Consider the following 21,496-nt stretch of genomic DNA (forward strand, 5'->3'; position numbering starts at 1 on the left):
ACGCTCCGGCGGAAACAACACAGTCCAGTGTTTTCCGTAGTCATCGTTGACTAACGCTAGCTGGTAACGGCGAGTAACAGTTAGTGAACTCTGTCTGCACAAAGAAAGCCTTCAGTTTGTGATTTTGTTTCTATTTTTTTGAACTAAAAATGCCGTTAGAAAACCTGGAGGAAGAGGGTCTGCCCAAAAACCCTGATCTGAGGATAGCACAGCTCAAGTTCCTGCTCACAATGGACGGTCACCGACAGGATGCTAAAGTGAAGACTGAGCTCATGGACGCGATCAAAGCTAACAGTGAGTTAGCATATCACTGCACTATAGCCTGATCATTATAAACAGGGTGCTGACAAAAATGTACACACATACGTTTAGTGTTGGGTGCAAAACTGTCTCGTAATTGTTGATAATTTAAAAAAATGTATTCAAATTAAACAACGATCATCCCAACGAAATTAGCACGCTAGCTAACGCTATTGGCAAACGTCAGCTAACGTTAGCCAACAAGCAAGCTGACGAGTGGTTTTGTTAAACTCTGCGTAACATTGCAGTAGGCTACTGTACAGTTTCATTTATCATATTTTTCAAGTTCTACATTATTTATCATTAATAATAACTTAATTTAAGATAGCTAGCACCTTTTTTAAAGAACAAATTAACAAAGTGCTGCACAAGTTAAACATTTTTTTTTTTTAAAAAGACAAAGAAAGAGTTAAAAGAACCAATAATGAAATGCGAGAATGGAAATAAAACGACTAAATAAACTATGTATATTACCTTTTTATTGGAACTTAACGGAGCATAAAAGAGGCTGCGTAATGTTACTATTTTAATTAAATCTGTCAAAAAAAAGTCACTTATTAACCTCAGTGGTTAGTTTATATGAGACGCACTAGGTGTTGGTTTTTGAGCTGAGGGCTGTCATAGTCCACAGGGTAAACGATCTCTCTGCTTCAGATATGGCACCGTATTATGAGGGTCTGTGTAAGGACCTGAAGTGGCAGCTGGACGGTGACCTGCTGAGTAAGATGAAGAAGGCCAACGAGGAGGAGCTGAAGCGCCTGGATGATGTGCTGGAGGATGCAGAGAAGAGCCTGGGAGAGAGCGAGATACGAGACGCCATGATGGCCAAAGCTGAATACCTCATCAGAATTGGAGACAAGGTAACTCCTTAATAAAGTTTACCTTTAACCTCATCAGTCAGCACATGGAATGTGTATGTGCATGAGTATGCTTTTTTTTTTGGCATGTCCTCTTATATTATATTAGTACTTGTGTTTTTTGACATTTTGATTGTGATTTGGATATTTCATTTCATTCCCTGTTTTTCGTACATGTACTGCTGCTGCGACATGCGATTTCCCCTCTGGGTGTATATATATATATATCTATATATCTATATCGATAGATGGATAGATGGATAGATAGATAGATAGATAGATAGATAGATAGATAGATAGGAGTAATACACAGTGCTCATTCTATATGGTGTCATTTCTTTATATCTGTTGTATCAGAAATCCTCAGCACCATACCACCTTAATAGTTCTTACTTCAGTAATGGGGATCCTAAATAAATAAATACTACGAATAATTAGGAATGGTCATCTGCTGTGCATCCCGTAACCAAGAAGTCATAAAGTCAGACTAAACTATGTTATGTATCTGAGGAGTATGCTGTTTTCCTTTTTTTCTTTCAAAAGGATTTAGCTTCCTTTTCATTTTCTTCTCTTCAGTAAGAGTTTGAGTGTCATTACAGTTTTCCATTGTGACTATTGCAGACAGGTACATTGTAGTAGTGCTGAAAAGATTCATCATTCAGCACAGGACAGAATTTGCAACACTAAACATTACCGGTGCCCAATGGAGGTTGAATTCATACGCTTTGCAGAGTGCACACTTGTTTAATGTTGGTATTTGTGCCAGTTCATATCACAAACAATCATTCTAAGTATATGTATATTTTTCAAGGGACATATCACTCACTGATGTTTTTTTCTATACTACACTGCTTTGTATCAGAGCCAAAATCCTAAGTACTACCAAAGCACTCTCCAGCATGTTTGCCTGTCATTGACTTTTGGTCAGTTTCTCATTAGAAACTCAATTAGGTATAATGTCACATAAATTAGGTTTATTGACCATGAATATACAAAGCTTTGAAAAAAGTGACAAAAAAAACCGTTCAAAATTCATTTTCAATTTTGACCCATAAGGACAAAAAGTTAATGGTCGACGGGAAGACAACACAAGGGTTTAAAAAAATAAATAAAAAATCTTTCGCAAGATAGAGGACCGTTACATGACATGTTCAGTTAGTTATTTCTGTTTTTCAAGATTATTTTTTGGGGCATTTTAGGCCTTTATTTCCACAGGACACAAGAAGACATGAAAGGGGAGAGAGGGGGGGAATATATGTGTGTGCGCCTGCTCTACCAACTGAGCTAAGCCGGCCACACAGTTAGTTGTTTTATGTACACACATTTGAATAGTCGCAGATTCATTGGCAATGTCTGCCTTTTGTCTTGTGCGTCCACAGGAGGGCGCCCTAACAGCCTTCAGGAAGACCTATGACAAGACAGTGGCTCTGGGTCACAGACTAGATATCGTCTTCTACCTGCTGAGGATCGGACTCTTCTACATGGATAGTGACCTCATCACACGCAACTCCGAGAAGGCCAAGAGGTAACGGCTCCGATATCTTTTGTTCTCAAACATCTCCAACAACCGTCTCTGTAATCTGCCCTGTACTCATCCCTCGATGCGCCTCTCGTCTCCGCAGCCTCATCGAGGAGGGGGGAGACTGGGACAGGAGGAATCGTCTGAAGGTCTACCAGGGCCTGTACTGTGTGGCCATCAGGGACTTCAAGCAAGCTGCCGAGCTCTTCCTCGACACAGTCTCCACCTTTACCTCTTACGAGCTCATGGACTACAAGACCTTCGTCACCTATACAGTCTACGTGTGCATGATTGCCCTCAAAAGGCCTGACCTGCGTGAAAAGGTAGGACGCTGTGAGTGTGTACTCACAAAGGGACTATCGAGGAAGTGAGTGTGCGTCTTTTGTGTTTGTGAATTTTCTTAGTGCAACTAGGGCTGGGCGATATGGAGAAAATCAAATATCACGATATTTTTGACCAAATACCTCTATCAATACCGCAACGATATTGTAGTGTTGACTATTGGTGCTTTCCACAAAATATTGACACAATGAGATTTTTGATAAATAATCATCAATGTGGATGTAATGACTAAGTGGGTAAAGGCAAATAATAGAACAGTTACAACAGTCTGGTAAGTTCAGAAAATGACATCACTTTACTGTAATGCAGCCTTTAAAACCAGGAAAAGACAACTTATGCCACATTATGATATTCAAAATCTAAGACGATATCTAGTCTCATATCACGATATCGATATATTACCCAGCTCTAAGTGCAAGTAGTGAAAAAGGTGGTGAATTTGACTAATTCCCTCCTCACTATATACAGTGTGTATACTGGCTTTGTGAAATACCTTCCATCAGGTTATAGTGCTAGCACTAAACATTCTCCGACGCGTGTACGTTGACGGTGTGATTGCAATGAAATGTGTTCCTCTTTAGGTAATAAAGGGAGCTGAGATCTTGGAGGTGCTGCACAGTCTCCCTCCAATTCGCCAGTATCTTTTCTCCCTCTACGAGTGCCGTTACTCGGTCTTCTTCCAGTCGCTGGGTGAGGAAGCCTTTTCTTTTATTGGCCTAGAAAACAAACCCTCTGTCTGGTCACTCGTAACGTGTCATTTTACCGTTGATCACTACCAACTCGTAAAAGCTCTTTCCAGTTTGTTGTTAAATATACTCCAATATTTTTCATTTATTTAATAAGTCAGTTTTTTTTTTTGTCACTGGCATTGTGTGTGTGTGTGCGCCATGTTGTTGCATTTCTCCTGCTCCGCCACCTCGTGAAACTTGTGTTCTTTTGCGCCACAGCCACGGTGGAGCAGGAGATGAAGAAGGACTGGCTTTTTGCGCCACACTACCGCTACTACGTGAGGGAGATGAGGATCCAGGCCTACAGCCAGCTGCTAGAGTCCTACCGCTCCCTCACCCTGGGCTACATGGCTGAGGCCTTTGGTGTCAGCACAGAGTTCATCGACCAGTAAGTGCCCGTACACAATATCCATACGCCACATCCTCTGGAGACTAGAGGTGTGAATCTTCACCGATCTCCCGATATCGATTACGATTATCACGTCAGCGATTAGATATCTCGATGCGTCAAATACATTTTTCTATTAACGCCAAATAGGATATTTAATTCATAGCTTCAAAAACCAAACATTCTGCAGTGCTCTAATACTAAATAAATTGGATACATAAAACTACAGCACTGAGCACATGGCACTTCCTGAATGTGCAAAACATACCAGAAATGTTGTTAGGCCTACATTAAATTGTAAACAGAAATAATCGATTATGGCCTGGCAGATTATCGATGCAGCATCGACCATGTCCCCGATTCGATGCGTCGATTATTTGATTAATTTCAACACCTCTACTGGAGACATTCTAAAAATAAAAAATAAATAAATAAAAGCTTCTTATACACCGGTTGAGTCTCGGTGGCACTGCAGATATCCTCGCTGTAGTTCACGATTTTAGAGCAGGAAGGTGTTGTAGCACATGTACATACTGGCAGATAATCACGAGATACATTTTCAGATGGATCAGCATTTCCAAGTATTAGGGTGCAAACTCGGATTTGGAGTTACTGGCCAAATTCCAACATGGCATCATGACTTTGCGTAAACATACACGCCACTTTCATAAAGCCAAATGGCGTGTTATTGTACGCATTTTCAGCTATCCACGTGTATATCTACGCTGTATACAGCAGATGTAAACATACCCACCACGTGGCCTCGCCACCTTGCGTGTTATCGCGAGAAAAAAAAAATGGTTGGGTTTAGGAGAAGAACACAGGGAAAGGCTTTAGTAACAAAACAGTGACAAAAACACGGAAAATAACGACAAAAACACGCTTAGGAAAACAAACGTTTGGGTTTAGGAAAGAAACAAGTAAGGGTAAGGCTTTTTTTTTTTTTTTTTATATAAAAACAGCTGAAAAATCACCACACGCGAGCCCGGGTGAAAGTCCTGTGTTTTACCCATTCACCTCCCCAACCTTCCTCCTTACGCAATACCCCGTTCCTTTATACTACTCGCTACGGCGAAAATTCACTCGCACTGTAGGTCAATGACAATGATTTGCGTTGATATACACGCTAAAATGCGATTATGCGCCAAAACGGCATACAAATTGGCGTGTCATACATACGGCAATTCATGAGATCAGTCTGCAAATTCTATGGAGGGACTTACTACTGTTCCCAGTAGGCTTTATTTGTGCATCGATTGCCCATGCATTAGTGTTTTATAAAGGCTTCCCGGGAACACTAAAGGAATATTTCATTCGGGACATTTCCCGTCGTAATGCTAAGCTAACCCACCGCTGACTGTACTGTAGCTCCATATATACCGTACAGACATGAGTAGTATCGATCTTCTCATCTAACTCTCGGCATAGGAACGTGAATACGTGCATTTCCCAAAATATTGAACTATTTTATTGTAGGTTTTTCATATCATGTGTTCAGCTTTATATTTTAAGGAAGCATCATGTATCACTGATTTTTGATCCGGCCAACTGAACTAAATCTTCTCTCCTTTCTCAGGGAACTGTCCCGATTCATAGCTGCTGGACGTCTCCACTGTAAAATTGACAAAGTGAATGAGATTGTGGAAACCAACAGGTAGGGTTACTATTCTTCAAACCTCAGCACACCCAGAAATAACTCGGTAACCAAAGGCAGAACTCTAAACCTCGTCCTGTTCTTCTTTCCAGACCTGATAGCAAAAACTGGCAGTACCAAGAAACCATCAAGAAGGGCGACTTGCTGCTGAACAGAGTCCAGAAGTTGTCGAGAGTTATCAACATGTAACCACGGTGGCCATATTTTTATGCAAGGACGACTTGCATTAGTCTTGATATACCGGAACCAGTAGTTTGTCTGACAAAGTGACTCTTATATTGTGTATATAATAAAAATTTGTTTAACTGTTGGAATTTCTCTAGGCTGTTTTCTTTATTTAAGGAAAGAGGCAGAGACATCATTTCATATAAATAGCAGTATAAATTATTTTATTTACAGAAACTTGTTACAAAACAAATATACTATACAATCTTTTTTCTTTAAATATTAATTCTAACCTATGTTTTGTTCATGAATTACATAGCAGCCAAATACATAAGTCCAGCTGAAAATGATTTTGATAATGTATACAAAAAAAAAAAATCTACACGCTTTTACATATTATGAATGGTGGATTTATTTTTCCTCCCAAACATTAACTGTATTCTCTTTCACTTTCACATTCCAAGTCTATGGTGCTAATAAAAAAAAATTTAAAAAAAGTTCTTCGCAATGTTTCCATCTACTGGAAACAATGTAAAGATGTCAGTGGAGTTTGAGGGTAAACAAAACACTCGATTGAAGGTTTTTACATAAAATCCCAGTAAACCAGAGGGGGCTAAGCCACACGCTGAGGGAAACGAAATATCGATGTCTTGTCTGGAAAACTTGGATAAACTCCGCACCCCCCCCCCCAAAAAAAAGAACAACACTAAAGTGTTTCATACTGCGCAGCTGACAAGCTCAGGTTTCACCATATTTAGGGTTCATAGGCAGACTTAAAAACAAACTCCTAAACACTTTGAACATTCAAGTAAGGTAAAGCAACGCAAAGAATACTGTCCTCAAACAGTCAGGGTGAAACAAATTCAGGCACTTTTTTAATTTCATATTTCTTTTAAAAGCTGATTCAAATTACTTGTTTGGCAACGATGATGCAAGCAGTTGGACTGTTTGATGTGTTCCTCTTCCTTGCGATGATTGCTTAAGTCCCTTCAGCCTTTATAAAAGAGAACGCAAGTGTTTGAGCATGAAGATGTGTTTTAAGGTCTTATAAAGTGTGACTGAAGAGTCCGTGGAAACTGGATAGACAACGGGCACAGCTTCAAGCCTGCAGGACGTTTTTAAAAATCACAGGCTAATTAGGTCACATAGTAACTGTTGTGTTGATTCATAGGCAACGTAAAATGTCTTGTAAAAGCACATGTGATTGAGACCTTGAAAAGTGAATAAAGATATCCTCCGTCATACAGACACATGCTACAGTGGCAACACTTCACCTTTGTTTCTTAAAAGGATCTCAGTACACGATTCATGAGATGCTTCAGCTTCTACATATAGGCGTATTGCATTATATAGACCTGGCAGTGAACCACTTCAAATAATCAAGTTCTCGGACTTCATCTTTACTAAATAAATAATGACTTTTCATCTCGTTTTTTTTATTGTACCAAAAATTCAGCGTGTACAAAAAAAGCCTGTGCAAAAATACATATTTAACTATGTACAATTTAACAAAATATGTATTCTCAAATAGGGATACTTCAATACTTGTTTGATACATAGGCTACAAGAAAAGAAAGCTGAATTAAGATTCTTTAAAAAAAAAAAAAAAAAAAAAAAAATGGTCTCCTCTACTTTTCCACACTGACATCAGTGGAGGTTCAATAAATCAACAGGCGTTTCCAAAAGTTTAAATATGTCCCGTGAAGCCATCGCCATGAATCTCACACCATAAAACCCATTCAAAATAGGCAAACATCCTGACGAGACGGGCAAGTATTGCCGGATTTAACACTCCATTTTGACAAAGGAATAGAGTATAATGCCTAGTTATCCTATTCTACTGTGATAAATCCCTTCTCAACACAGACCAACATAGTGTTCCGGTGGGGCGTTAAAACGGTAACATCCAGAGTTTGGGTAGTGGTTACACAAGGAGGGACAATCAAACCCACAGAAGACAGGTGACGTGCATAAAGTTTGCTCCAGTTAAGACGTACCATACCTGATTCCCTAGGTAGGAAAAATAAACATTTCAATTCACATCTGCCCACAACAGCTGTGGATCTCGCACAGCTGGGTAAAAAGTAGGTAAAGTGTGGCAATAACAATACCGTTTGCACAGATTTTCTTTTTATCCACGCAGGAAATACACCATCACCGCTTCACGAGCATGACTGAAAGGTGTTTCAGTTTAAAAAAAAAAAAAAAAAAAAAAAAAAAAGAAGTAGTGGCAAAGCTGATAGCAGCTTTTGGCTAGCCTTGTGGACTGCTAAGCGGTGCCTGTGGAGAAAGTAGTTATTTAGTGCTGTTCACAGTTGGGGGGGGGGGGGTAGGGTCTACTGTGGCGATCTTTTTGCACAATGAACAGATTTAGAAAATTGACAGGTGTACTCGAGACCAAGTTCTCTCTCTGACAAAAGGATTCAATCGAATGGGCACATCAGGCGATCTTTTCACATTTGAAAGCACAACTGTCTTCACCACGTCTACAAAGACTCTTGGTAGTTTGATGTAAAAAGCTCTTAAGAAATCATAAAAAGGTAACACTTGCATAATTATTCTGGGTAATAAAAGAATTGACCAGATCGTCCCTATGGGCTCCTCTCAGGCTACAGCGGGTAACCCAGAGGTTACTCAAACGTGTCGCCAGAGAGAGTCAGACTAACGAAAAGTGAAACAACAAGGTGATTGTGTGTTGTTTAAGGTGTTGCAAGTAACAGTTAGCTGCTTCTCCTGCTCTCCTTCCAAGGCTTCTGAGATCAGGCGCTGGGGGTGTAATTAAGTTGGAAATTCCAGTAGTCCAGCAGAATCTGACATGAGAAAAATACTCGTACACGCACTCACATTCACACACTCATTCTTTAACAAACAGAAGAGATCGGCTTGTTGTCTCCCCAGTTGCTCGGCGTCGTGTTCGGCTTGTCGCGGCAGCCCTTGACCTGAACCCAATGAGCTTTGAACCACAGCTCAAGAGACCCATGGCTGTTGCTATTGTTCCTACTACTTCAACACAGGAAGACCTCTCAGAATACTGGGACGACACTTGTGTAGGGGGTCCTTGGCTCGCTCCTAAGACGAACTGGCACTCCACGCTATACATACAGTGCCATTGCACCACCCTTCGCCCCAACACACACACATGGCTTTGGGAGAAATAGTAAGGACCACATTGACTTCACTGGGCAGTCCAGATCATCTCCACCCTGAGGATTGTGGGAAGCTAAGAGTAAAGTGGGTTTGATTTTAGAAGGCCTCGTGCAGCCCAGAGCAGTGTGCGGACTGCTCCGGACTACTTCCCCATCCGCATGCCGGTTCCATACACAGAGGCCGGACACCGCTGTCAGGGACGAGCCTTTGGCTGGGGGAAAAAGAGGGAGAAAAAATGGTTAAGTAAGTGGTCCGTATACTAGTTCTCTGCTAAAATATTAAAGTGCTCATATTATGCTCATTTTCAGGTTCATAATTGTATTTAGAGGTTATATCAGAATAGGTTTACATGGTTTCATTTTCAAAAAACACTATATTTTTGTTGTACTGCACATTGCTGCAGCTCCTCTTTTCACCCTGTGTGTTCAGCTCCCTGTTTTAGCTACAGAGTGAGGCATCTCACTTCTATACCATCCTTGTTGGGAGTCGCAAATGCACAGTACCTAGGTAAGGACTACTAGCCAGTCAGAAGCAGAGTATGCGGGCATGCCATGCTAGCAGCTAGGCGAGCATTATAACGTGTTACAAAGTGACACACGTTCGTCTCTGAAGTAAAGGCTGGACTACAGTCCCTTTTGGGTGAACTTTGGGCTTTTTAACTTTTTAAACCTATAACGTGCACAAAAAAAGATATACAACGATATGAGCATTTTAACTGCTTTAAAGTGACACATTCCAGGGAATTACAAAAGGGTTGGAATAGTAGAATTAACCATTTTATACTTCAATGTCTGAAAAGTTATGCTGGTAGAAAAACCTTAACCTCATTAAACAAAGGTGTCGAAAGAGTACAACATTTATTTTAGTTAAAATCACGAAGGTTTCAAATGTCTCATAGCAAGTGCTGTTGTGGACGCCAACTTGTCTTAGGCTACCTCCACACTGCTACGTTTTTATTTTTACAAAGTGGAAGTGTTACTGAAAGGTATGTACGCCTAACTAACTGATACGACTGACTGATGTGCACCATCGTTTCCAAAGGTCTCAGTTTCTGCGCGTCCAGACTACAATGCAACCCCAGAGTTTTCAAACTGGGTCAGCAGTGCTTCCAAATGTCTCAGTTTTAGGGGCTCGGAAATGCGGGAGGAGTGTGGACGTGAGGCATAAACGTAGCAAAAGATATGCGTTTTTTAACAAAACTGTATTAGTGTGGCCTTATAATATGGAATATGGAAACAATCTTGGTTTTTCAGAGACTGATGAAAGAAATGCTGAATGAGACATTGCGTTGAGCTACAGGATGGGACTTCATGACTTTGGCTCTCTGTATCCCCTTATTCATGACGTGGGGATGCAAAGGGGAAATACACTGGGCAGCTAAACAGTTTTCCCAGCAAAACACAGCTGCATAGTTGTGTCTTTAGGTTACATGCCAATTAGCAGTTTTTCCTCAACTCCCTACCTGCATACAATACACTCACACACTCCACTTTTGAAATAAAAAAGCATCCCGATTGGTACAGTACAAAACCCACCTGATGTAAATGGGAGTTGTTGGGTAGCCCTGGCGTCCCTGGAATGCTCCGCCCATGCTTCCCATGGATGTTGTTAATGGCAGGTGACTTGGCCACTTTGGGTCTACCTGGTCCAGGTCCCCCTCCGCCTCCTCCTCCACTATTAATGCCGCTGGAGGCAGGAGAGTTCTTGCGCTTCTTGCCCTCCAGGCGCCCATCTGCGGAGTGGTGGCTGAAGTTTGTATGGTGGTCAGATGAGAAAGAGGACTGGTGGTGGACAAAGGGTCCCAGGGAGAGGGTAGAGTCACTGCTGTTCATCACCACGCTCATGCGCTTGATGGATTCTGCAGGGCTGCCCGAGGGAGGACCTCGTCCAGGCGGCCCTGAGGAGCCGCCTGCTGAACCTCCAGAAGGCTCCACCTTGAGGCTGAGTGAGTTGGTCCGCACAGTGGGGCCACAGTTAAGACCCACACTGTGGACTCCACTGTGGGAGGAAGATAATGACGATGAGGATGAAGGACCTAATGAGCCGTGGTGGTAGGTGCTCCCTGAGCTGCCGACATTTGCACAGTTCTTCTTGAAAGAGGAGGAGGAGGAAGAGTAGTTGGCATTAGAAGACGAGGATTCAGAGGGGCCATGGGACGAAGATAGAATTGAGCTGTTCTTTCTCTTCTTCCCCGAGCTGAAGCTAGTGTTGCTACTGTTACTGTTGGCTCCGCTGCTGCCCCCACCAATGGAGTTGGGGATGACGGGTGTGGAGGAGCCAGAGGAGATCTCCTTGGGCCTGAAGGATGACGACGACGACGACTTGGTAGTGCTGCTGCTGGAAGAACGGGACTTAGGCACCCGGCCTGAGGCTAGGGAAGGAGCTGAAGAAGATGAGGATGAGTGGGCTGAAGGCATCTGCGGCGACGAAGACACTTGTCGGGCCTGCGTAATGCCGTAGGCCGGGTGCTCAGCCCCGCCCTGTGGGGAGCTGCGGGCATTTAAGGTGGTCCCATAGGAGAGCACTGACTTGCCCTCGTAGGATTGGCTATAAGGAGTCTGGGGCAAGGTGGAAGGGGGGCCCAGGAAGCCTGAAGAGGGAGTGCTACTGTGAGAATTTGTGCTTGTCCTATGAGTAGGTGCAACGGAGGAGGAGTTCTCTAAGGCCAAGGGGATTTTCCTGCAACAAGGAACGATATCATTCTTTAGCTTTGACTTTTAATAAGTCAAGAAGGGTGACCATGAAAGACAAGGAGGCTAATTATTATGTCCTTTGGCCATAATGAAATCTGAGCTGGACAGACTTACTTCCACATCTGAGAGTTGACATGCTTGTCCATCATTGTGGTGAGGGCACATCGCACTCTGTCCCATCGCCGATCAAAGGAGTAACAGCCTCTCCCAAACAGTCGACTTCTGAATGTACAGAACTGGGAACAAAGAGGGGGTATCAATTATCAGTAAGTCAGTATACTAAATAGTACTTAACATTTCTGTGAAATCTGAAACAACTAAGGGATTATCTTTAGAAAATCTAAAATCTAAGTTTAACTACTGTAACAAAAAGGAACAGTAGTCTGGGGCTAATCAGAGACCAGTGATGGTAGGGGTGCACTTACAGCTGCCGGTCGAGGGTGATAACCTGAATAGTGACAGTCCAGTTTGTCAGCGCTGTCCTCCCGCTCATCGTTCTCTCCCTCGTCACTGGAGGGTCGAGAAAACCCATCGGGGGTAGTTTGGGCATGGTGTGGTAACTCGTGGACTACTGCGGGGTCTCCGGGGGTACCACCTCCGTGACCGCTGTTTAGTCTGATGGACAGATAGTATGGCTGATAATTTATACCTTAATCATAGACGGTTTCAGAGAACCACACAAAATTGTTTTTTTTCACCTCTCCTCTCAAGATAAAGGCTAGTTTGTCAGTGTCACAACACACACACACACACACACACACACACACACACACACACACACACACACACACACACACACACACACACACACACACACACACACACACACACACACACACACACACACACACACACACACACACACACACACACACACACACACACACACACACGAAATACAGATCTGGAGCAAGTCGTACCGTGGAAGACCAGGGCTGTGAAATTTGGGCTTGCTGAGAGGCAAAGGCTTAGTGGCATCTGGGGCGGGGCCGTTGCCATGAGCGACCTGGTGGGCGTCATGGCCAGCGGCAAGGTGGGAGGAGGGGTGTGGGTCCCTGAGAGAGGGGTTTTGCTGGGAATGGGGTTGGTGGAGATCTCTGTCCTTTTCCCGCTCCCTTGCTTTGTTCTTGTGCTCTGCCAGCAGTGTGTCAAAGCGCTTCCTCCGCCCTGGCACCGCCCTCCGCTGGCTTAAGGAATGTGTCTGGTGGGACATTAGAAAGGTCAAAGGTCAGAATTATTGTTTGGGAGGTGGGTCTGCTTGGGTTTCAGTCTAATTATGGGGCTTTTTTTTTTACTCCGATTTGTACATGACGTATACAGCTCTGAAAAGCTTCAGATGATATGGCACACGTGTGATTTTGCTTTAAGTAATCACAACCATCCTTTAAAAAAAAAAAAAAAAAAAAAAACTGGTCATAGTCTACGTTTATTATTGTCAACAAATTCCGCCCAACACAATCAATGCATGGATCCCACTAACAAGTATTGTCTGTGTATCTAACACTTATTAACGTGTATCCCTCAGTGCCATAGAACTCGATTGTCCCCAAAAACTATTAAAAATACATTAATGTAATGTGTTAAATCCCCCTAGTTTTTGACTCCACTCATCTGGTTCAGTTTTCGTTCTTTGTTTCAGCAAATTATACAGGTTATACAGCAAACTATCCTACTTAATCTAGAATTATTATCATTTGTGTTATTGATTTGCCATTGCAGTTATTGTCACCCCACTATAGGATATTATTTGCAGGAAAAGTTTATGATTGAGGAAAGGTACATATGGAGCAGACAAATTTTACAGCCGTTATTGTCTATTTTACTTACTGCTGTATTTTTACCTATTTTATATATTCTATTTTTATTCTTGTAGTTATCACTGCCACTTCTTATTTTTTGGAATCTTAAATTCCATACGAGTCCAGAACCGGTATAGAGGTACTGTGATGTGAGTGTGGGTGCTTTTGTAATGATGTGAATTTTTCCTTTCTTGATCCATGGCATGTATACAGACTTAAGAGCAACATGTATAACTTAATTCTCTTTAAATAAAAAGTTTAATAACAAAAAAAAAAATAAATAAATAAATACATTAATGTGGGCACCCAGATAGCTCAGTTGGTAGAGCGGGCGCCCATATAGAGGTTTGCAGCGGACCCGGGTTCGACTCCGACCTGCGGCCCTTTGCTGCATGTCATTCCCCCTCTCTCTCCCTTTTTATGTCTTCAGCTGTCCTGTCAAATAAAGGCCTAAAAATGCCCAAAATATTATCTTAAAAAAAATAAAAAAAATACATTAATGTGCCAAACCATTGCACACTGGATGACATGCTCCTTCATTACAGTGCGTTGTACCTGTTCTCTCCTCTTCTGAAAAATGGAAAAATGTTCACGTACTACAGGTATTGTTGAGGATTAGAACCAGATAGTTTGACTTTAAGGATTTGGTCCTTTAAATGGGATTTGTTGACAATAAGATAATTGCAGAACATTGCCATCCTTAGGTTTTAAATGATATACAATTTAGCCTGAACGCACAGCACAAAGCATAAAGACTGGTTACCTTGCAAGTTAGGGATCTTGTGCATGGTTTCCGAGCTGTTATATCCACAACGCCACAGTGGATATCTGCATTGAACTCACGCTCTTGAAGGCACAAGAGAGGAGTGAGGTGAGGGAGAAGAAAATTGTTACTTACATACATTGTGACAGATCACCTGCTCTGGTAACTTGCTTAACTGTAAGTTGTGTTATGTAACATATTCGCCTTAGTTGCACCTTAGCCTTTTAAACTGATGTATGTGACAATGTGAAGAGTTGTTGTTTACCAGCAAACTTGGGTAAATTGTGCCCTATACTTCATTTATGATACACAGAAATATGTTTTATGAGACTGTATCAAAATACTGTACATCATAGTCTGAACTGAATTCATGAATCAGACCTGACAGTACAACATGTTGACAGCACAAAACTGGAACAGTAGTTTCCCTACAGTTCCCCTCCAACTGACCTGTCACTTTCTTGTTAATGTGGCGTCTGCTACTGGCACTGCTGCTGCTGTCCTGCTTCTTGTCTGACAGGACTGAGAGGTGGCCCTTGCCGTTGGGAATCTGACCCGGGGCCAGTAATGGAGGCTTTGGTATGGAAGGACAGTTAAGGCCTGGTTTAAGGGCTGATGATGAGGAGGTGGTGATGGTGGTAGTGTTGGAGCTCACAGTGATGCTAGAGGAGGATGTAGAGGAGGGTGAGGTGGTGGCAGGGGCAGATGGGGCCTGCACCAGCTTAACTGACGAGTCCACCCTGAGATGCATCTTCTCCACCTTGACAGCCGGGGTGAGGCTGGAAGAGAAGGTTACAGAGATGAAGAGGGCAGCAAGGAGGAAGCTGAGAGTTAGAAACACGGAGCCAGTGAGAAACGCATGGTAAGAGACAGATGTGCACGTATGGAGGGGGCTGGGAGGACAAAGCATAAATCTATGATCCATCATTTATCAGACTCATCAGCGAACTAAAAATAAAAACAGGTCTCAAAATATATATATTTTTCTCTGGCAGATCCTGAACACAGATCCTGGTCGAAATAGAGATTTTGATAATAGTGACACTAGGCATGGGCCGGTTACCGATTTCAAGGTATACCGTGGTTTGAAAAAGTCAAGGTTTCAAAACCACTAAGGTATAAGATGTTTTTTTATGAATGGTCAAGGACAGAAACTGCAGTTTAGTAATCTGTCTCCCTTTTTTTTTTTACCCAGACATTGAAAAAAAAAAAATATATAAATAAATTTTTAACTGTAATTGCAATACCGTGAGATTTTTGCTGAAGGTTATCATACCGTCAGAATCGTATACCAGCCCATTCCTAAATGACACCACACTGCACTTACAACTCTTTTTCAGTTAGATTGCAGCCTGTCAAATTAGCAGAAACATTTCAAAACACAAGTTGACCATCAAAGGCTAGCCAGCGTGTGATTGATTATGATTATTGAAAAGAGAATAAATCAGAATAAAACTGTACAAGGTGATGTGAACATGAACTTTAAGAGCTGGGAGAGTTTAGAATTAAATATGGCAATGCATGTGCATAGATGTGTTTAATTTGATATGTGTACTGTATATAAGAATGATTGTCATGATTATACCATTTGGTTTACTACCCCGTTGATTAATTAATGATTACCAAATGCAATATAACATGTGGGTATAGATCAGTAAACTGGCCTAGTTCTTTATTGAAGAAAAAAAAAAAAAAAAAGACCAATTTAGTCCACATTTGTTAAGATATGACATTAGTGGTATACTTGACATTACTCAATAATATTCAAATATAATTATAACATTTCAAAGCAGTGTTATATGTATTGATAAAACAGCTGCTGCATAGTTGTCCATTTACTGTAACTGTTGGATAGTTGGAAGTCACATCTGACAATGTTTTGCAATCAGACTGATGACCCCTGATGATACCACACTGTAGCTGCTCGAGCCAACATTAAAGCAACACTATGTAACTTTTCCCGCTTCGGTGCCCCTACAGGTTGGAAGCTGAATTGTCCATTACATTACATTATGCAAGTTTGCCAGATCGGGTAGCGGATCTGTAGTTCGAATGAACTGGACAATGTAATGTAACGGACAATTCCACTTCCAACCTGTAGGGGGACGGAAGCGGGAAAAGTTCTCTAGTGTTGCTTTAAAAAGGATAGGTTCACAATCTTTCAGGTCTGTCTAAAAATATGAGCCGGGTGCCTATATGTACATTGAAGCTGTTTTTGCTTGCTGTAATTGCTCCTTCTGTTCATTCACTGGCCATTAAAAGATCCCTTCCTAATAAGAGCTCCCACAACCCTAACAGATACTTCTTGAATAAGCTGATCACATCATGTCAATATACAGTTAAACAGTACAATAATTTAAGTTTACCAATAGTTTTGAGGACTCGAATAGGGGACAAAAGAACTTGGGACTTTGACATCCCTACTTAGATTATTTTTGTACTGAAGATCTTGAGTTGGTCTTTTATAACAGTAAAATGGTACAGTCCCCTTCCTTATTTAAACTTAAAAAATGATGAGTGGTATTTCTTTCTCCACAAAGCTATCTTTGACAGAATGTAAGTGTACAGACAGCAGAGAGCATATTAACCAGGCAACAGCCAAGATTTCCTTTTTTTTTTAGCTTGCCAAAACAATGAATTAACGTCAATTAACTACAGCCGAGTACATTTGGAGGCAGCAGTTGTATTACAGCCAGTGAAATCAACAATATCTGGCTTAAACCTTTAAATCGCTATTTTGATATAAAAATTAATTGTTCAGCACTAGTCCTGGTGTATATCAACAAATTGCACAACCCTGAAAACACACTATACTGCAAATGTTACACAGTGAAACTTACATCTTGTCCAGCTGGGGCGTCCTGAAGGGTGCAAAGGGGGTTCTTCGCTGAATGCCTGGCTTCTCTTTGGCTGTTTTGAGGAGTTTAGGATTAGAGGAGGAGGACGCTAAGCTGGCTCCAGCGGTGGAGGGTCGGGTAACAATGCCTCCACTCGCCACTCCAGCTGCAGAGCCCGAGCCCAGCCCAGGCCCAAGTCCGCTGCTCCGGTTCCTGCCCGACACAGGGAAGGGCGAGGTGGAGGCTGGCTTGTTGGCCGCACTATGTCTTCTCTCTGGAGCGACAATATAAACCAGGCTGGCATTAAAACATAATAGTTAACTCAATAAGATGATGAGAATGAAGCATCACAAAGCTGCACTATGGGCCCATTTCCACCTGGCATTCAAATCTGTCCTGACTGATCCAGTCACAAGTGGACAGCTCTAAGTATGTGTGTTCACACCTGGCAGTAGAATGGGTCTCCAAATGAGTGACCACTTGTGATCGGATCTCACTTCCCCGCTCTAAATGCAAAAAAGATGCACTCGTTACCATTTACATATGGGCTGGATGTGTGTGAGCGAAGAAACCTGCGATGACTAGTGAAACCGATGGATTTTTATACCAGGTGGAAATGGGCCCTTTAACAGACTAATGTATATGGGTAAATGTGGCAATAATTAGGCCGTAAGTCAGGAGAAAAGGAAAGACACGTGGGAACATAGAAATCTGACAGTAGTGAGCAGGTTACCTCGACAATAAATAAGCAGCATTTGTGATTCATGCCAACTTAGCCTGAAATAGAAGCAGCCAACAGGTCTAAGAACAGCTACTGTGCAAACTGATAAAAGGCAGTATGACAGCAGAAAAGGTTAGGATGATATGGAGATGTGAATACAAAGACAGAAATAGAAGGGGAAAAAAAATTGTGCTTCCACTCAAAACTAAATATCTTTTCCTCTGAAAAGATATTCAAACGGTCTCTTGCATGTGCACCCACAATCGTCATAGATGGGTTTGGGTTTTCAAAGGAAGCTCTTGCTATTTTTAGTAACAGCATACAACAACGAAATAGCACTCTCAAAATAATTTCATTGACATTACAGATAAAGTTCCACAACAGAGACGCATTTTGTAGAGTCTAGAGTCTACTAACTGCCACGGCAAAAACTACCTAAGAAAAAGGCAGCAACCTCATGAAGGCATTTTTCTTTTTATATTTAGAAATAACTGCAACTTGCACCAAAGTCTTAAATGTTGGCCAGGCAGCGGGCGGCTCCCTAACAAACTGGGCCCCCTGGGGTCATGCAGAGAGACACTACTACTACTCTGACCATAAGTGGCGAGAGAAAGAGTGCCAGAGAGAGATAGAGAGAGAGAGATTCACTGTTGAGCTCAGAAGAAACAGGCGACTGAAGGTTAACTTTACCCTCTTCTTGTCAACACTGACGCATGAGCAAAACTGCAAACAATGAAAAAAACAACAACCTAACAGCATCAATGTAAGAGAATACAGCTTCATGATCACGTACAGGTTTTCACAGAAAGAGTCTGTCTGCAGCTAGCTAACGTGGTGAGCTGTGGGCCTGGTTAGCTAACCTTTTAGTGGGCTAACTCCTTGGTTGAGCAGGGTACCGGGCCGTAGGCCAAAGCTAAGTCTCAGCAGGTGATCTGCAAACAAGCTTGTCGCTGCAAAAACAATAGAGGGGATGCTAAACACATGCACGCACAGAGCTGCCACTCCCTATTTCCCTCAGTCCCCAACACACACAGAAGCACACACCTTCAAACTGTTTAGCCTTCTTCCAATTTCCTTTTTCAAAAGAGGAAAACAAGTTTTTTTAAGAGTGCCTTCTTCTCACTTAAGGGGCCTCTCTCTATACACCCACTCACAACACACTCCGTGTATCTTCCCTCACTCTACTTAGCAGACTTTCTTTCGATTGCTCCTGCCCTCCCTCCTTCCCCTGCTGTCTCGTCTTGTCCCGTCCCGGTCACAGTCAACAGCACACACTGCACACAAACTCACACCAGGAAACCTCAGCGTGACACTCAGTGCTCTGTCCATAAAGCACTAACATTGAGAAAAGAGAGCCAACACCAGCGGCAGAATAAAAGAATAGTCAAGAAAAATGTGTGTGTGTGTGTGTGTGTGGTGGGGACAGCAGACACAAGAAATAGGAGGAGCCTTAATATCCCCTTTTACACTGTCAAACCGTTGGCTCAGTGCTAAGGGGAAATCCCTGACTGTGGGAATGAGAGAAAAACCTTAATGTACAAGTGTGATGGCCTTACTACCATCTCCACAAGCAAGCCGCTGCATGGCCTGGCCTCTGTAAACTATTTGTATAACAATAATAACCCTGTTCATCTAGTCAAAATAACAAATACACTATGAGTGGTTTCCTTGCTATCCAAGCTCAAGGTGCATGATCCAAAACTGTGCGCTAAAATCATATTGAGACCATCTCAATGGTGCTGAGATCAGTGCCCTTGCCCCATGTTAACGCCACATGGGGTCTTCCAATAACGACACCAGAGGGAACAAGACCGGTGGAAAGTCCCACCAAGAGCACTCCAACTCTGAATGACCACGTACAGAAGCATAGCCACAGAATTTCACTTAGATTTAGGCTGTTCCTGTGTGGGGCTGAAACGAATAGTCAAATTGACAGAAAATGAATCACCAACTACTCTACTAATCATTTCAGTAATCTATCAAACAAAATAATGCCAAACATTTTCTCAACAGGATTGGTACTTTTCTCCGTTTTATACGGTTGTACATGGGAAATCTTTGCGCTCTGGACAGAAAAAAAAAAAAACGAGACATCTGCTGACCTCACATTTCCTCTCATTGCCTGGTCTAAGGATTCATCGAAAAGATAACTGTCAGATTAATCAATAATGCAAATTATTATTGGATGCAGCTCTATTGCGGTGCTTACAACTCCTACTTGAATGGAAATCTAGGGAGGCACATTAGCTGCTCATGCAGCAATTGGTAATTTTTGATATAAACAATGATTCAGTAGCATACAGGTGATTCATATTTTTAGATTATAAGAGATGCATCAGTTTTTAGATCACATTATGCACAGTCTGCATTCACAGTACCACCTTGTTAAAAGATGTACGGGGGCCACCTGCTGTGATGTTGTCAGCCCTGTTTTACTTCATTGGCAGTGTAATCCCCTCCAATGTTTGTCTCATTCAACTCATCTGTAATAATCCTAAATAATAGTCTGGCCTAGACAGGTTTGTATCAGTCTGTACTGTTAAGCAGCGTGGGAGGAGCCCTCTCTTTGAATATTGTTGACACAGTAGCCAGGCAAGTTCCTCTAGGAGCCATGTGCCGTTACATCACCCTCTTGTGGCTGACCTTGACAACTGTAATTGTTGACACACTTCATGGGGAAAGCACACCATTGACACAATACACATTTAGGACAAAAAATACCCAAATTATAAGAAGAGAATGCTATCAAATGCGTGATTCAGATGCTGCGAGGGAGAGAGTAGCGATGGGACAAAAACTGGTGCTAATATTACGATTGAAGATTTCTCACATGAGCAGACTTTAACAATGCCTGTCCGCTTATATTGACTTGATTGACAAAGACTATTATACATTATTACTTTAAACAACCAGCCCTACATCACAGGACATGGTAGGTGTCACTCTAACATACAGCCTTCCTTATCATTTCAAGCAAATGAGTTTGGAGTGAACAGCTTATTTATTTTAGTGACTGTGGGCCTGCCGTGCACTCTGTCAAGTTTAAAAGACATCCACAGTGATGCAGTCACTCTATACACAGATCTATAATTCATGCATTTACTTAAGCACTGCAGTCAAAGACCCAGCTTAACTATTAAGCAGTGACAATCCACCCACTGAAATGCTCACACACATCCCTAAAGTGTTAACAGAACCAGAAATCTGATCTGAGATGAAAGTGTTAAAAAAAAAAAGAAAAAAAAAGTACATTGCTGCGAAGACCGAGAGAGCCACATCAAATATTAACAGGGGAATTGTAAACACACAAGTGAGACAGTGAGTGAGTTAAATAAATAAATAAATAAATCAAAGTCTGTGGTTACTGTGTGGAGAAGGAAAAGTGGTGAGGGAATACAAAGGGCAGAGGGAGAAGTGATGCGACCGAGTGTGTTAATGTGTGAAATATCACTACCAGCCTTGAGATGGTATCTGGTTACTACAGATGAAGACTACTTTGTTACTTCCTTCTTTATTGATCTACTGCCTCTACTGTCTGCGTTCACTCCCCCTTCTTGTGTGGGGTTATCTATAAAATTCAGGA

The 21,496-nt window shown here is 42.0% G+C and overlaps 2 protein-coding genes across 2 annotated transcripts in view; one reads left to right on the forward strand and one right to left on the reverse strand.

Moving 5' to 3' along the window:
- psmd6 (proteasome 26S subunit, non-ATPase 6) lies at nt 1-6,098 on the forward strand. The gene is made up of 8 exons (XM_039797833.1): nt 1-294; nt 955-1,160; nt 2,537-2,682; nt 2,780-2,999; nt 3,600-3,708; nt 3,966-4,134; nt 5,711-5,788; nt 5,881-6,098. Exons 1-8 carry the CDS (start codon nt 150-152, stop codon nt 5,975-5,977), a joined length of 1,170 nt encoding a protein of 389 aa, XP_039653767.1. The 5' UTR covers nt 1-149; the 3' UTR covers nt 5,978-6,098.
- Nucleotides 6,099-8,151: 2,053 nt separating this feature from the next.
- LOC120557475 (ataxin-7) overlaps nt 8,152-21,496 on the reverse strand; it is a 31,765-nt gene continuing 18,420 nt past the window's right edge. Inside the window, exons 6-13 of the mRNA XM_039797832.1 lie at nt 17,196-17,466; nt 14,806-15,134; nt 14,356-14,438; nt 12,714-12,994; nt 12,219-12,408; nt 11,908-12,029; nt 10,636-11,779; nt 8,152-9,311 (exon numbers count right to left, since the gene is read on the reverse strand). Coding sequence (XP_039653766.1) covers nt 9,294-9,311; nt 10,636-11,779; nt 11,908-12,029; nt 12,219-12,408; nt 12,714-12,994; nt 14,356-14,438; nt 14,806-15,134; nt 17,196-17,466 — 2,438 coding nt within the window. The 3' untranslated portion in view covers nt 8,152-9,293. The remainder of the gene's footprint in view (nt 9,312-10,635; nt 11,780-11,907; nt 12,030-12,218; nt 12,409-12,713; nt 12,995-14,355; nt 14,439-14,805; nt 15,135-17,195; nt 17,467-21,496) is intronic.

The sequence above is a fragment of the Perca fluviatilis genome, chromosome 4 (genome assembly GCF_010015445.1).
Source record: "Perca fluviatilis chromosome 4, GENO_Pfluv_1.0, whole genome shotgun sequence".
NCBI lineage: Eukaryota > Metazoa > Chordata > Actinopteri > Perciformes > Percidae > Perca > Perca fluviatilis.